At 37.3% G+C, this 14,124-nt stretch overlaps 1 protein-coding gene across 2 annotated transcripts in view; it reads right to left on the bottom strand.

Annotated features, from left to right (window-relative positions):
- TMEM87A (transmembrane protein 87A) overlaps window positions 1-14,124 on the bottom strand; it is a 41,638-nt gene that overhangs the window by 11,617 nt on the left and 15,897 nt on the right. Inside the window, exons 8-14 of one of the 2 annotated variants that reach the window (XM_058738099.1) lie at window positions 10,584-10,645; window positions 9,622-9,805; window positions 8,282-8,381; window positions 5,442-5,535; window positions 4,604-4,675; window positions 1,549-1,657; window positions 263-321 (exon numbers count right to left, since the gene is read on the bottom strand). In XM_058738099.1, the coding sequence (XP_058594082.1) occupies window positions 263-321; window positions 1,549-1,657; window positions 4,604-4,675; window positions 5,442-5,535; window positions 8,282-8,381; window positions 9,622-9,805; window positions 10,584-10,645 (680 nt within the window). Of the gene's footprint in view, window positions 1-262; window positions 322-1,548; window positions 1,658-3,922; window positions 3,992-4,603; window positions 4,676-5,441; window positions 5,536-8,281; window positions 8,382-9,621; window positions 9,806-10,583; window positions 10,646-14,124 lie in introns of both variants that reach the window. The other variant, XM_058738100.1, reaches the window with a different exon arrangement.

The raw sequence follows: 14,124 nt of genomic DNA, 5'->3' as shown, positions 1-14,124 counted from the left end.
CATTTATAACGTTCTCTCTCACTGTTGGGATATATAGTCAGTCCTTTCTCCCAACGTCTGCCCAAAAAACCCATAAAACAAATCCATCATACTAAGCACAGTGTTAATATAGAATACTTAGGAGGAGAGAAGGATTCTAACCCTCAAGAGTGGAAACCTAACCCTAATTTCCTAAAAGGTACGAATCTTACCATTGTCATCAACATCATCATCTGTGTATAGAACAGTACACTATTCACAAACGCATGTGTTTATAACTCACCGACTGACAAGTCACTATCCTGAACTTCATGGTTGTCCAGATGATAAACACAATAGATGCTAACAGGAAATGAAAAACCTGGTCACGGTATGAATATTAGTTTACATCCCTAATTACATTCTCTGAGTCTAGTTAAGTGGAATCCCACACATCCCTAACTCCCAATACATCACAATCATGTTCTCTGTTATTTTAACACATTTATTCAATACAAATTTACTTACAACTGCTGTAAGCAAGGCCCACAATTCATACTCTAGCCAATTCTTTCTGTAAAGAATAGTTTTGTTTACCATTTAGCTACTTTAGTCATCCTCAGAATTGGAAAAGAAGGTATTAGAAACATGGCTTTTTCCAGCATTATCAATAATATGATTTTTTTCCTTTTCTTTAGCCTTAGTATAATAATGCTAGTTTTTCTTTGGTTGGTCGGATGCAAAAAGAGGTTGATAAAATGACTGCAAGACAAAGAGAACTGTTGGTTCCAATTATAGGCCAGACCTCTCTATTCCTGGTACAAAAGCCAAAAGGCCGGCAAATTAGCCTACATGGGCTATAGTCTATGCTAATGGATATGTGTAACGAATATGTTATGCACGTTTAGTGATATATGTAAAGCCAATATAATAGCAATGTACACTAATCTAAAATCTAAATACAATTCTGTATTTATTTTAATAAAACCAAATAAGCAAATATTAACATCTTCTAAAAGAAATCTAAATGCTGTATGGTACTAGTGCTCACTTGCCTCAAAAAAAAAAAAAAAAAAGAGTATCTCAGAAAAACAATGGAGATAGGAGATATACCAAGAGTTGAAATTATATGTAGTTGATCTTCACTTATTAAAATAAGTGGTTCTTGGGGCGCCTGGGTGGCGCAGTCAATTAAGCGTCCGACTTCAGCCAGGTCACGATCTCACGGTCCGTGAGTTCGAGCCCCGCGTCAGGCTCTGGGCTGATGGCTCGGAGCCTGGAGCCTGTTTCCGATTCTGTGTCTCCCTCTCTCTCTGCCCCTCCCCCGTTCATGCTCTGTCTCTCTCTGTCCCAAAAAAAAAATAAATAAAAAACGTTGAAAAAAAAAAAAATTTTAAATAAGTGGTTCTAAACTTTTTTTGTACCACAGACCCCTTTGAGAATTTGACAAAAGTGAAAGACAACTTCCCCAAGTGAAATGTACAAAACTGTTTATGTAATTTTAGAGAGCCTACCTATGGACTCTCAGGTTAAGAATCTCTGTTCTAAAAGAACTGCATTTAAACAGCAGGGAGCAAGTCTCCAACTTACCTGCCACTGCCAAGATAAGTGTGTTGGTAAAATGTCGGTACAAAGAGAGTTTTACAATGTTCCTCCGAAGTTTTAACAGCTTCATTGTTTGAGTCAGGCTAATAAATATGTGTTTGCAGGTCAAGGAAATCAACATTCAGAAAAAACAATAAGCTAGTAAACTAATCCTTATATTTCTTTGAGAATCTGGGGTCAAACTGACAGAGTTATAGACACCAGGCCTAATAGCTCTCACTCTCAACCTCACAAATACCCCAAGCCTCACCATGATTAATAAGAAAGTCTTCATTTTCAATGAGACTTAAAGAGAACACAAAACCCAGAGAAAATGAGAATGCAAAAGAGAAGAAAAAATAAGAGGAAAAACATAAAGGAGAAATAAAGATAAGAAGAAGCTTTCTAGAGAAACAAGGAAGAAGAACCAAATGAAAGACAAAAGGAAGAAAATGAAATAAAAATGAGTTAACAGGCAAAAAACGGGAGTTAGCATCCTCTTTCCTCTTTTATTTATTTATTTATTTATTTATTTATTTTTCAACGTTTTTTATTTATTTTTGGGACAGAGAGAGACAGAGCATGAACGGGGAGGGGCAGAGAGAGAGGGAGACACAGAATCAGAAACAGGCTCCAGGCTCCGAGCCATCAGCCCAGAGCCTGACGCGGGGCTCGAACTCACAGACCGCGAGATCGTGACCTGGCTGAAGTCGGACGCTTAACCGACTGCGCCACCCAGGCGCCCCTCCTCTTTCCTCTTTTAAAGTAGTGGCTCTGTTCTCATTGTCCTAGCTAATCCAGTCTAGAGTCACACATTCATGCCCATAACCTCCCACAGTTTATACTCAGTCCCCTTGTGCCATGTTAAGGAACCTGCCATCAGTTGCCTGAGTTATCCTGAATGAAAAGGACCATACAATTACAAACTGGCTGAGAATCCCAGGCAGTTAGGCTCTAAAAGCAACAACCCTCCATTTTCAAGACATTATTCTTAAGTACAAGTTGCTGCACAAAGATAGAGGAGAACTAATGACCAATATAGACGATTACCTGCTCTGATGTTCAACTTTCAGAATGAGGGGCAGATATGAAACCAAGCGTGTTGGAGCTCACTTCTGCCCTTTAACAGAGCCTTGGCTGCTACCTAATTACCGGGTCATCTTCTTGTATGGTCCAGTCCCTCTCCCCACATCTCTCAATATGCAGGGTAGAGGTTCACAAAGCACCCTTGAAAGATACTGACCTAGAAAAGCTTTGGCCTTTTGGGCCCAGGATACTTCAATTTCAAACATTTTTGATATAGGATAATCCCCCCCAAATTCACAAAATTACAACTTTATTTACATTCAGCCTTTTATAACAGTCACAGTCCATCAAGACTATAATATCACACCAATTATATATAGGACCAAATAACACAAAAGCCAAAATAAATTTCTAAAAATCCCCAAAAGACAAAAGTCCAAACACCCGAATAATAGGTCAAGTCCCTAATAAACAAATGTTTACTCTTGAAAAGCAAGAAAAGATTATTCAAATAGAAGCTTGTTTGTTATCTGCTGGTTGACTTCTCCTGTAAATGAATCAATATTTATCTCAAAGAACAGAAGTCTTCAAACAATCCCAAGTCTACTTTTAAATTAGAGGATTAAAACACTCCTGTTATCCTGTATGGGTTAAAATCTGCTAAGCCTACTTAGAATTTTAAGAGAGTCAAACAACCTGGGGGCACCTGGGTGGCTCAGTTGGTTAAGCATCCAACTTCGGCTCAGGTCACAACCTTGTAGCTAGTGGGTTTGAGCCCCTCATCGGGCTCTGTGCTGACAGCTCAGAGCCTGGAGCCTGTTGCAGATTCTATGTCTCCCTCCCTCTCCTTCTGCCCCTCCCAGTTTATGCTCAGTCTCTCTCTCTCTCAAAAATAAACATTAAAAAAATTTTTGCTTTTAAATAAAAAGGAGTCATATAACCTCATATAGTTCCTAAAATCATATTTTAAGAATCAAAATATTTACATAATTTTCAAATGATTTAATAATTGCCAGAGGCTGAAAGAAATAGCAGGACCAGAGCAGTCAATGATTCTAACACTAAGAGAGATAACATTAAGCCCAAAATTGAAGTGAAATGCTTATTTTTAAAAGAGCCAGAAGCTTTTATCTTGTGCTCAGTCAACAGTCACCAACTCTTACTGCAATTTTTAAAATTAAAAACAAAATAACTGCTTACCTGAACTCTCAGTTCATTAGAATGAAAACACCCTATTCCCAAAGTAAAGAGTAATCAACAAAACCGGTAAAAACCATTTGCAGAAAGATCAATGGAAACCCATCTCCAAGGGGAGAAAATGGACCACCATCAAACAAGCCAATGAGAAGGATATCCACCAGCACAGGGCAGTGTCTAGGAAAGCCAAGGGGATAAAGGCCAAGGAAGCAAGATCAGTCTGGGCCTGCAGACAAAGAAAAAGAGGTGGTGAAAAAGAGATGTCTAGAGAGCACAGAGAAGAAACCAGCACATGATTCTGCATTTACATAATCATCTGGAATGATTTTGCATTCAAACTAAAAGAAAATAAGGAATATTTTGTACCTACACCATTCTTCCCTTCTGACAAACGATCACATTGAATATACAGCTGTAAGCATTTCACACAAACTGTTGATTACAATGTCAATACAATAAAACATGCTGCTAACTAATAAGAGGCAACCACCACAAAACTCCTAGCATGCTAAGATCCATGTTAAGAAGTGACACACTAAAAAGCTGTGGTGTTACAAGCCGACATTCCATTCTATCTCCTGTGATTGTGATTTTGGCTACATGTCTAAAAAGACCGTTCACATATTTCAAAGTACTGCAGCATTAATATATTAAGAATTACTAATTTCCAGAATTGTAATATAATGTAAATCTACAAATAAGAGCATACCCCAAAATAAAATGTAAGGCAAATTATCTGTCCCCAAAACTATGCTGTTTGTTTCACACATTTATGTATATAAGCTGCTATTTATATAACCCTGATTGCCCAATCACCAGGACATTATTGAAAGGATATCCATAAAATAATACAGGCATCAATTGATGAGAGGGCCAGGTTTCCTATCAGAGCCAAGGGATAAGAAAAAGACTACAGCAGCATAAGAAAGAAAACGAAATAGACAAGAGTTAAGATTAAAATTGCTGAAAGTTGAAGGAAATTACATAGAGGACAGTGTGATATGAAAAACAAATATGCATCCATAAAGAGTTTTATTTTACGGGGCAATTTATTGCAAAACTTACAGAGCTCAGTTTTCTTGAGGGCAAAGTCAAATTTACAGTATTTGCCACCATGAATCTAATGGGTTAATGCTGGGAGTAACTTTTAAATAAGTAACTGCTGGAATGACCAAGTTCTTCTTCACATTAATCCACCTCTAACATAAATTTCTTTATCATTTATATTTCAGTGCTTTGGTTCCCTTCCTGGCCAAGGGCATGATTTTATAATCCTCAAGAAGGATGTGAAACATTTAGTTGCATTTTTAGAAAAGCCTTTGAAACTCAAGTGGTGGTTAGCAAAGAGCACTGCCACTTTAAAACAATAAAAAAGATTATCGAGCAAGTACATGATTACCATGTCTGCCCCTTACACAAGAATGAGAGCCCCTGTCTGGGAGGAGGAATAGGTAGCAATATGGAGACAGGAGGGAAAGCATTCATTCCTGGTCACACATTAAACTTACAAAGCTCTAAGAGATTAAAAAGAAAATTTGCATTATACATACATTTTGAAAATCAGAGTTCTAAGGTGACTTAGAAGAAAAAGCCCACAGACATTTCCAATTCACCCTCTCAAGACAAAAACGATATATATGAACTGACCACAAATACTCAGATTAAGCAATACTGACCCCAGTAACTCTGAGGACCCCTTCCATTCCAGAGAACAAAAGATAGAGGGCTCCTGCTACCACAACTTTGTGAAGAGTGACTCCAAGTCGAGGCCTAAATAGAAGAAAGCAAAGACAAGAGTTGAATACCAACGCTACAAACTCCAAAATAAGCTAAGTAACAGCAACTCATGTTGATTAATACAGGCCAACAAGTTAGCAGAGATAAGCCAGACATACTTGATGTATCTGAGGAAAAAAAAAAAAAAAGGAAGAACAGATAGTCTTAAACCAAGAAAGTGAATACCAGAACTTTAGATCTGGCCCTGGTTACTGCATTTAAAGTTTTAAAAAAAGTCATTTTTATTATAGAGAATTTTCAAACATTCAATAGTATAATGAACCCCTCTATATGTATCATCCAGTCCCAAAAACCACTAACCCATGGCCAATCCCGCTTCATACAAGCCTCATCCACATCCCATCATCCCATATGATCTTTCAGCGTATTTTTTTTTTTAATCAATAAGGACTTTTTAAAAACATAATCACAATACCATCTTCAAATCTAAAAATCTTAGCAATATAAGCAAATATCCTATTGTAACTCATTAGATAACCTGTACAGTTGTAAGCTCAGAATCCAACAAAATATAAAGTCTTCCAAACAGGTTCTTGAAGGAAGTCTTGAATCTATGACATTCAAAATGCCACCCAATCAGAATCTACATTTAAACAAGATCTCCACGTGATTCATTAGTGCACTGTAAGTTTGAGATGCACTGCTGTAAATCATGTCTACCTAAGCCTAAGTGATATTTGTGCTTGTATTTTTTTGTTATATGCTAGCAATGTTCTGTATGGGCAAGGATTTTTCTCCCTACTGTCATATCTTAGAAATCTACTTCCTGGAACATAGGAGGCACTCCAATATTTATTAAATGAATTAAGTAACTTTACAAATGAAACCCACCCCATTCCCCTTAACCCACTGAAAGCAAAACTCCTTTAAATGAATAAATTAAAAGAATTGAAACTCAAGTGTGCCTGGGTGGCTCAGTTGGTTAAGCGTCTGACTTCAGCTCAGGTCATGATCTCGAGGTTCCTGAGTTCGAGCCCCATGTCGGGCTCTGTGCTGACAGCTCAGAGCCTGGAGCCTGCTTCAGATTCTGTGTCTCTTTTTCTCTCTGCCCCTCCCCTGCCTATACTCTGTCTGTCTCTCAAAAACAAATAAACATTAAAAAGATTTTCTTTTATTAAAATTTATTTATTTAATCTCACTTAAAGCAAGACTACTTGAAATAACTGTCTATACCTGGCTAATTCCAACTCCTCTGCTTCTATTTTCTCTCTTGAATTCACTCCAATCAAGCTTTTATCCTAGCACTTCACCAAAACCGTCTTGTTAAAGGTCATTTACATCTCCCATGAAGTTAAACCCAGTGGACTGCTCAACCCTCTTGATACAATCACTCTCTCCTTGAAACAGTCTTCAGGTTTGCTTCTCACCACAATGGTCCTTCTCAACTTCCTCTGGTCTAATTCTATTTCATCTCACTGAATTCTAAAGAATTAAAATTGTTCAAGGTTCAATCCTTTGACCTCTTTTCTACATACACTCACTTCCTTGGTGATCACATCCCAGTCTCATGGCTTTACATAACATCTATATATTGATGACTCCCAAATTCATATCTCTACCCTACTCTCTCCCCTTTATTCCCTTTGGGCATCTAACACCTCCTAATATTCACTCTACTCCAAACTTATTCTATCTAAGGTCTTCCTGAACTCATAAATATCAATTCCACCATTCCTTGCTCAGACCGAAACAGCTGGCATCATCCATGACTCCTCTTCTCTTTCACATCACACTTTTGATCCATCAGAAAATTCCATTGGCTCTACCTTCAAAATATACACAGAATCTGACCATATCTTAGGATCTCTTCTTCTAAGTGTACATATAGTTCCCTCACCACCTTGAGATCTCTGCTTAATTGTCACTAAGTGAAGCCTTCCTCAGCCACTGTATTTACAGCTGAAAGCTCCACTTCTTGCTTGGCACTCTCTAAATCCTCCCCGTTTTATTTGCTCCATAGCACTTATCACTGAAATAAATATTAAATATTTTACTCATTTATTTTTATCTTTGTCCCCTCCCTCCACAAATGTAAACTCCAAGTCTTTTGTTTACTTGCTATATCCCCAGGGCCTAAAACACTATCTAGTATATAGAAGGCACGCAATAAAATTTTTTAAATAAAAAGTACATTATTTTCAGACTGTTTTTTCAGACTGAATGACATTCCCATGAAAAACTGTGATTTGCGAAAATATTTTGGAAGATTAGAAGTCACTGCAATTTCACTCTAAAAGTTTGATGTTTTAATTGTCATTCATTATATTGCAGATTTTCCTGCAAATGCTCCTTGAGTTCTAAGAAGTGAAATGAAACACTTTACATTTCCTGGCTTTTATAAATCTACAAAATTTCAGATAACTGTCTTACTGCGGTTCTTACATCAATTCTTTTTTTTTTTTTTTTTAATTTTTTTTTTTCAACGTTTTCAATTTATTTTTGGGACAGAGAGAGACAGAGCATGAACGGGGGAGGGGCAGAGAAAGAGGGAGACACAGAATCGGAAACAGGCTCCAGGCTCCGAGCCATCAGCCCAGAGCCTGACGCGGGGCTCGAACTCACAGACCGCGAGATCGTGACCTGGCTGAAGTCGGACGCTCAACCGACTGCGCCACCCAGGCGCCCCTAATTCTTTCAGAATTACAATGGGAACCTCAAATACGGATTCAATTTAATCAGCATTTTAATACGTTCTTCCATATAAAAAGTTAATACTTACTTGACTATGCCATATCCGAGGCTGACTATGATGACCAGGGTTCGAGCCAGTGAGCGTTTAACTGCCGACAGCAGCTCTGCAAGGATCAGAGCGCCCTGAACTGTGAGAAAGAAGCAGGAAAGGGTGCTATAATCTAGGTTTGGAAAAAGGCGCGACTCTAGAACCAGAACATTGAGCTAGATCTCTAACAGTCGTCAGAATAAGCATTGGGATTATTCTGTTCAAAGAAAATACCTCTCTTGCAATTTTTACAAGTACACAAGCTGATTTTACTTACCTTGCTCATGTGAACAGCAATCTGGGTGTGCTCAAATCACCTTCCCTCCCCAACCCCACTTCACTAAAACCTCAGGAGAACATCTCACCTACCTGACAGTTTAGAACACTTAGGAACTTTCCCCCATTTTTAAAAACTGAAGAACACACATTGAAAATATATAAACACATTGAATATATACAGTGAAAAGTACAAAATACACAGCTTTCAAATCATTTTCACATCTACTATTTTCACGCCCTTTCAAAGACAGGGGAAACTAATTAGTAATCTTAAGACAATAATCATTAAAACTTAAATGTCTGATGAGAAAGAACCAAAACTATCACAAAAAACTTCAGTACAAAACAATTTCTATCAGGGGCGCCTGGGTGGCGCAGTCGGTTAAGCGTCCGACTTCAGCCAGGTCACGATCTCGCGGTCCGTGAGTTCGAGCCCCGCGTCAGGCTCTGGGCTGATGGCTCGGAGCCTGGAGCCTGTTTCCGATTCTGTGTCTCCCTCTCTCTCTGCCCCTGCCCCGTTCATGCTTTGTCTCTCTCTGTCCCAAAAATAAATAAAAAACGTTGAAAAAAAAAAAAATTAAAAAAAAAAACAATTTCTATCATTACCTGTTCACTTTAGTAAACCTACGCACCCTCCTATTTTCCTGATATTACTGTATTTTACCAGTTCTTGGATTTTAACATCTTTGAAATCAAAGTATGTCCTATAATCAATGGTATCTTACTATTAAATTGGCAGTAATTATTTCTTTTTCAGATGCACATAATAATGGTGCCTTAAAAATCAAGGCAATTGAGATTCAATGATGGTAATAATCTTACCCAAAATGGCCACTACTATTGTAACTTGTATATTTCAGTACCATCACTCTTAAATCACTGAACCCATAAGTTATAAGGCTAAAAACAAGAGTCACGATCATAATGATTATGCTTAAGTTATTCTAGTAATTAAGTAACTGAGAAGTTAAAACCATTAATGACTGCTGATCTGAGTTAAACTGTCACATGTCTTACCTGCCAATCATTCACAAACTGGTGAACATTTTTTGGTTACACACCTGATTCTCCTTTGTATCGAATATTCTGAAATTCTGCATAGAAGACAGCTTTCTCAAGCATTCCCAAGAAGATGACAGCACCAATCCAAAACTGAATTCTCAGGAGATCTCTCCAATAGCAGGCAGACCATGCCAGCCACAGAACACCAAACAGGACATATACGATGCACATCACCATGAAAAACTGTCATCCAAATGGGTAAGAAATAAAAGGGAAAATTAGGGCCAAGAGCCAATCTGGAATCAATACGCAGTCTTAAACTATAAGAGAAAAAAAAAAAATTCTACCCTCTACTTTAAGAATTTATCTCGTTGGAGTTCCATATTAACGTAAAAAAATGATCTCCTCTTGCATATTGAGAGACTACCTAAGGACCTATGAATAAGAGTAACCGCTCTTCTGCATTACAAATGCATTTTCAGCTCACTATGTAAAATTACACAAATGAAGATAACACTAAAGAGGAAAAAAATATGGCAGGGTTATGATACATCTGAAGGCAATGAAACATAACAAAGTGGGAAAATTATGAAAGGAAAAAGAAGAAAACCATGAACAAAGGAAATCTGAAAATAGAGTAAGGATATTCCCATAGACACAGACACACATGAGGCAGTGTCATCATTTAGTTACTTTAAATGGGATCAGAAACTATAGGGCTGTAAGAAGTGCCCTGCTTTGGATTCTAGAGAGAATGTGAGATGTGAAATTATCTGTGAGGTACTTTCCAATTCTGAAATTCCACAAGTCATCAATCTCCTCATTCTACAGATGAGAAGACAAGGCACAGAGGAATTCACGGACACTCTGAATGTCACAATCCAGTAAGAAGTACAGGACTACAAGCAGTATTTTCTGAACTGTTCAGGAAAAATTCTTTAAAGAATATTGCCACAAAACATGGACAATCTTTCAGGTTAACTCGTGTAATGTTAAGGTTAAAGAATGTAAGTTCACTTACAATCATCAATGGATATTCTTCAAGCGTGAGATATTCATACGGACCCTTCACTTCAACAGTCACTGCCAAAACACAGTCCTCAGAATTAATGTAAAGGATGCAGAAATTAAACAAAAACGTTGTGCAATATTTGATTGATGAAATTAATGAAAATCTCATTGGGTTATTTACTTTTAATCATTTCAATTCTGGTGAATATTATTTATAGAGCACTCTGAAATTCACGAAGTTTTATATTCTCAAGGTTCATGCCGTGTACCACACAAACCTCCACTCTCTGCTCCAGTCAGTATCCTAAGTGGAAAAGCCCTCTGTTCCCATATACATATCCTTTAAAGACTAGAATGAATGTATTTCCTCCACAAAGCCTTCTGTGAGCTGCCCACTGGAACTATAACCCATCTCCTCTAAATTCTAAACACCTTTCATATATACTTTTTCTTATAACACATCACTAATGTGCTTTGAAAAGTACAGGACTTCATTCCTTCATTCTGCTGTCCTCTTTGTCCTCTATCTATCTTTATCTAGATTTTCCTATTACTTTATTTTTTTTACCTATTTCAATTTTATGTGACTTTGCGACATTAATGTATTATTTTCAGAAGGCACGCAATAAGTGTTTAATGATAGTAACAAGAATTTAAAGACAGATTTGCCTTACTGAAGCAAAACTATGACTATTTTTTTTACTATGATTATTTTAAAATTATAATTGATAAAACTATTTGGATAAATTTTAGGTATAATTAATAAAGAAAAACTGATTTATATGAGAAGTGATATCTATATCCAGAGACAGACTAATAACTGTCTAGTCAATGAAAATTTCCTAGTTTTTACCAAGCAAAAAGGACATACCATTGTTAAAAGTAAACCTGGTCCCCCTCACCAAAAAAAGTAAACTAGGTCCAACACTCATATAAATGAGCATCCCACAATAGCAATAATGAAAGTTTTAAAAAAAATTTTAACATTTATTCATTTTTGAGAGGCAGAGAGAGACAGAGTGTCAGTGGGGGAGAGGTAGAGAGAGGGGGAAACACAGAGTATGAAGCAGGCTCCAGGCTCTGAGCTGTCAGCACAGAGCCCAATGCGGGAATTGAACTCACAGACCACAAGATCATGACCTGAGCTAAAGTCAGATGTCTAACTGACTGAGCCACCCAGACTCAAAAATCATAAAAATTTTAAGCAGACTGGTTATTAACTTAATAAAAGAGCAAATAAAATAATTATTTATTATTTATTACACCCTTTGTTTACTCCATGCTAGGGGTCAGCAAAGTACAGCACATGAGCCAAATGTGGTTATCCACTTTTTATAAATAAAAGTTTTATTGGAAAACAGCCACATCCACTTACTTACATATTATCTAAGGTTGCATTTATACAACAATGGCAGAGTTGGGTAGCTGTAGTAGAGAGAACATTTACTCTTTGGCCCTTTAAGAAAATTTGGCTACCCCTTGCTCTATGCCACAACATAAAATAACATTTATTGAGCACTTACTATGTGACACACACTACAGAAAACAGGAGATAAAAAGATATATAAGATGTTTTCTGCTAGAAGGGAGAGTAGGAAAGCAATATAGAGAACTATCCCTCTGAGCCAGTCCTTAAAGGATGAATGTGTATTTCCCAGGACAAAGTAAAAGGCCATCTGGGACGAGGAAACAACATGAACAAGGACAGGTGTGAAAATGCATGATATATATTTAAAGAACACGTAGTCTGAGGCTGCACATAGTACCATATAGTAGCATTTTGAAAAGAAAGCAGCAAAAGGTAAACTGGGACAAGCTGCAGAGTTTTATAAGCCTTCCTGCAGAATGTAAACATTTTACAGGCAATGGGTAAACATCAAGGATTTACTGAAGGGAAAAAAGATGGTAACACTGTTTTCGAAAATTCTAGGAATTTCACACGGTGTAGTTAAGTCCATGCTTCAATGTATCTTCCTCTTAGCTCCAAACAATAGATGAATAAAACAAAATGAGGACATAAGCTCGAAAACAAGATAAATACCTCCAAATATAAAAACTGAGCAAAAACTTAGAACAGTATATAAGGCTGAAGCTATGGTCATGTTTGACTCTGGGCCCAAAAAGCAAGCTACGGCGGTTGGGCTTGAACTTGGGAACAGCGAGATCATGACCTGAGCCGAAGTTGGACACTCAACCAGCTGAGCCACCCAGGCGCCCCTCCATTCTTTTCAAAGAAAGAAGGCTGAAAGTAAATGCTGGCAACTGCTGCCTTAGACTATAACTTACTAGAAAGCTGTGGGCCTAGAAATACAGGAAGATACACATATGTCTTAGGCCCAGAAACTGTGTCAGGCCAGCTGCTGGCTTACCTGGTATATGCTATACCCCATATAACTATGGAGCATAAGAGCCACCTCTGGATTGGGAATTAAAAGCATTCAACCCAAGAATCTATAAAAAACTAAAATTTTAAATTAAGTCAAACAAAAGAAATAATGAAATAGCAAATACCAATAGTTTGTTGGTTTGTTGTATAGTAAAATACAATTCTACAAAGATTTAAAAAGTTAAAAAAGGAGACACAAAGACAATAATAAGAGTGAAAAGAGAGGGTGCCTAGGTGGCTCAGGTGGCTGAGCATCTGACTGTTGGTTTTGGCTCAGGTCATGATCTCATGGTTCATGAGTTTGAGCCCTGCATCAGGCTCTGCTGACAGTACAGAGCATGCTTGACACTCTTTCTCTCTCCCTCTCTCTGCCACTCCCCACTTGCACACTTTCTCTTTCAAAATAAATAAAAACTTAAAAAAAAAAAAAAATATGAAAAAAGCTACAGATACTTATTTTTTTGCAAAGAAATACTATTAATAACTTCATGCCAATACAGTTGAAAACTTGAAAGATATGGACAATTTCTCAAAAACGACACTGATTCAAGAAAAAATAGAATCACTAAAAAAACAACATATTATTAAAGAAAATTAATCAGTTGTTTAAAATCTCTATGGAGGAAGGGAAAAAAAGAACATTCAGCCAAAACACTATCATAAGTTAAGTTCTACAAAACATTCAATAACTGGATAATCCTACCCTTACAAAAACTACTCCATAGAATTTAATACAGGGGACATTCTCCAACCCATTGTATTAGACTAGCATAACCTCGATGCTAAAACCCATAGATGACAGTATGAGAAAACAAATTATAGGGGCACCTGGATGGCTCAGTCGGATAAGCGTCCGACTTCAGCCTGGGTCATGATCTCACGGTTTGTGAGTTTGAGCCCTGCATCAGGCCCTGTGCTCTCCATGCAAAGCCGGCTTCAGAGCCTCTCTCCCTTTCTCTCTCTGCCCTTCTCCTGCTCGCTCTCTCAAAAATAAATAAAACATTTTAATAAAAAAATGTCATAAAAAAAAAGAAAAAAGAAAAGGAAATTATAGGCCAATCCTACTATGAACATAGACCAAAGATTACAAATAAAATTCTGGAAAACAGAAGCCAGCTGTGTGTGTGTGTGTGTGTGTGTGTGTGTGTGTGTGTGTGTGTGTGTA

Source organism: Neofelis nebulosa, chromosome 7 (genome assembly GCF_028018385.1).
Source record: "Neofelis nebulosa isolate mNeoNeb1 chromosome 7, mNeoNeb1.pri, whole genome shotgun sequence".
Lineage (NCBI taxonomy): Eukaryota > Metazoa > Chordata > Mammalia > Carnivora > Felidae > Neofelis > Neofelis nebulosa.
This window is presented reverse-complemented; position numbering and strand designations above follow the sequence as displayed.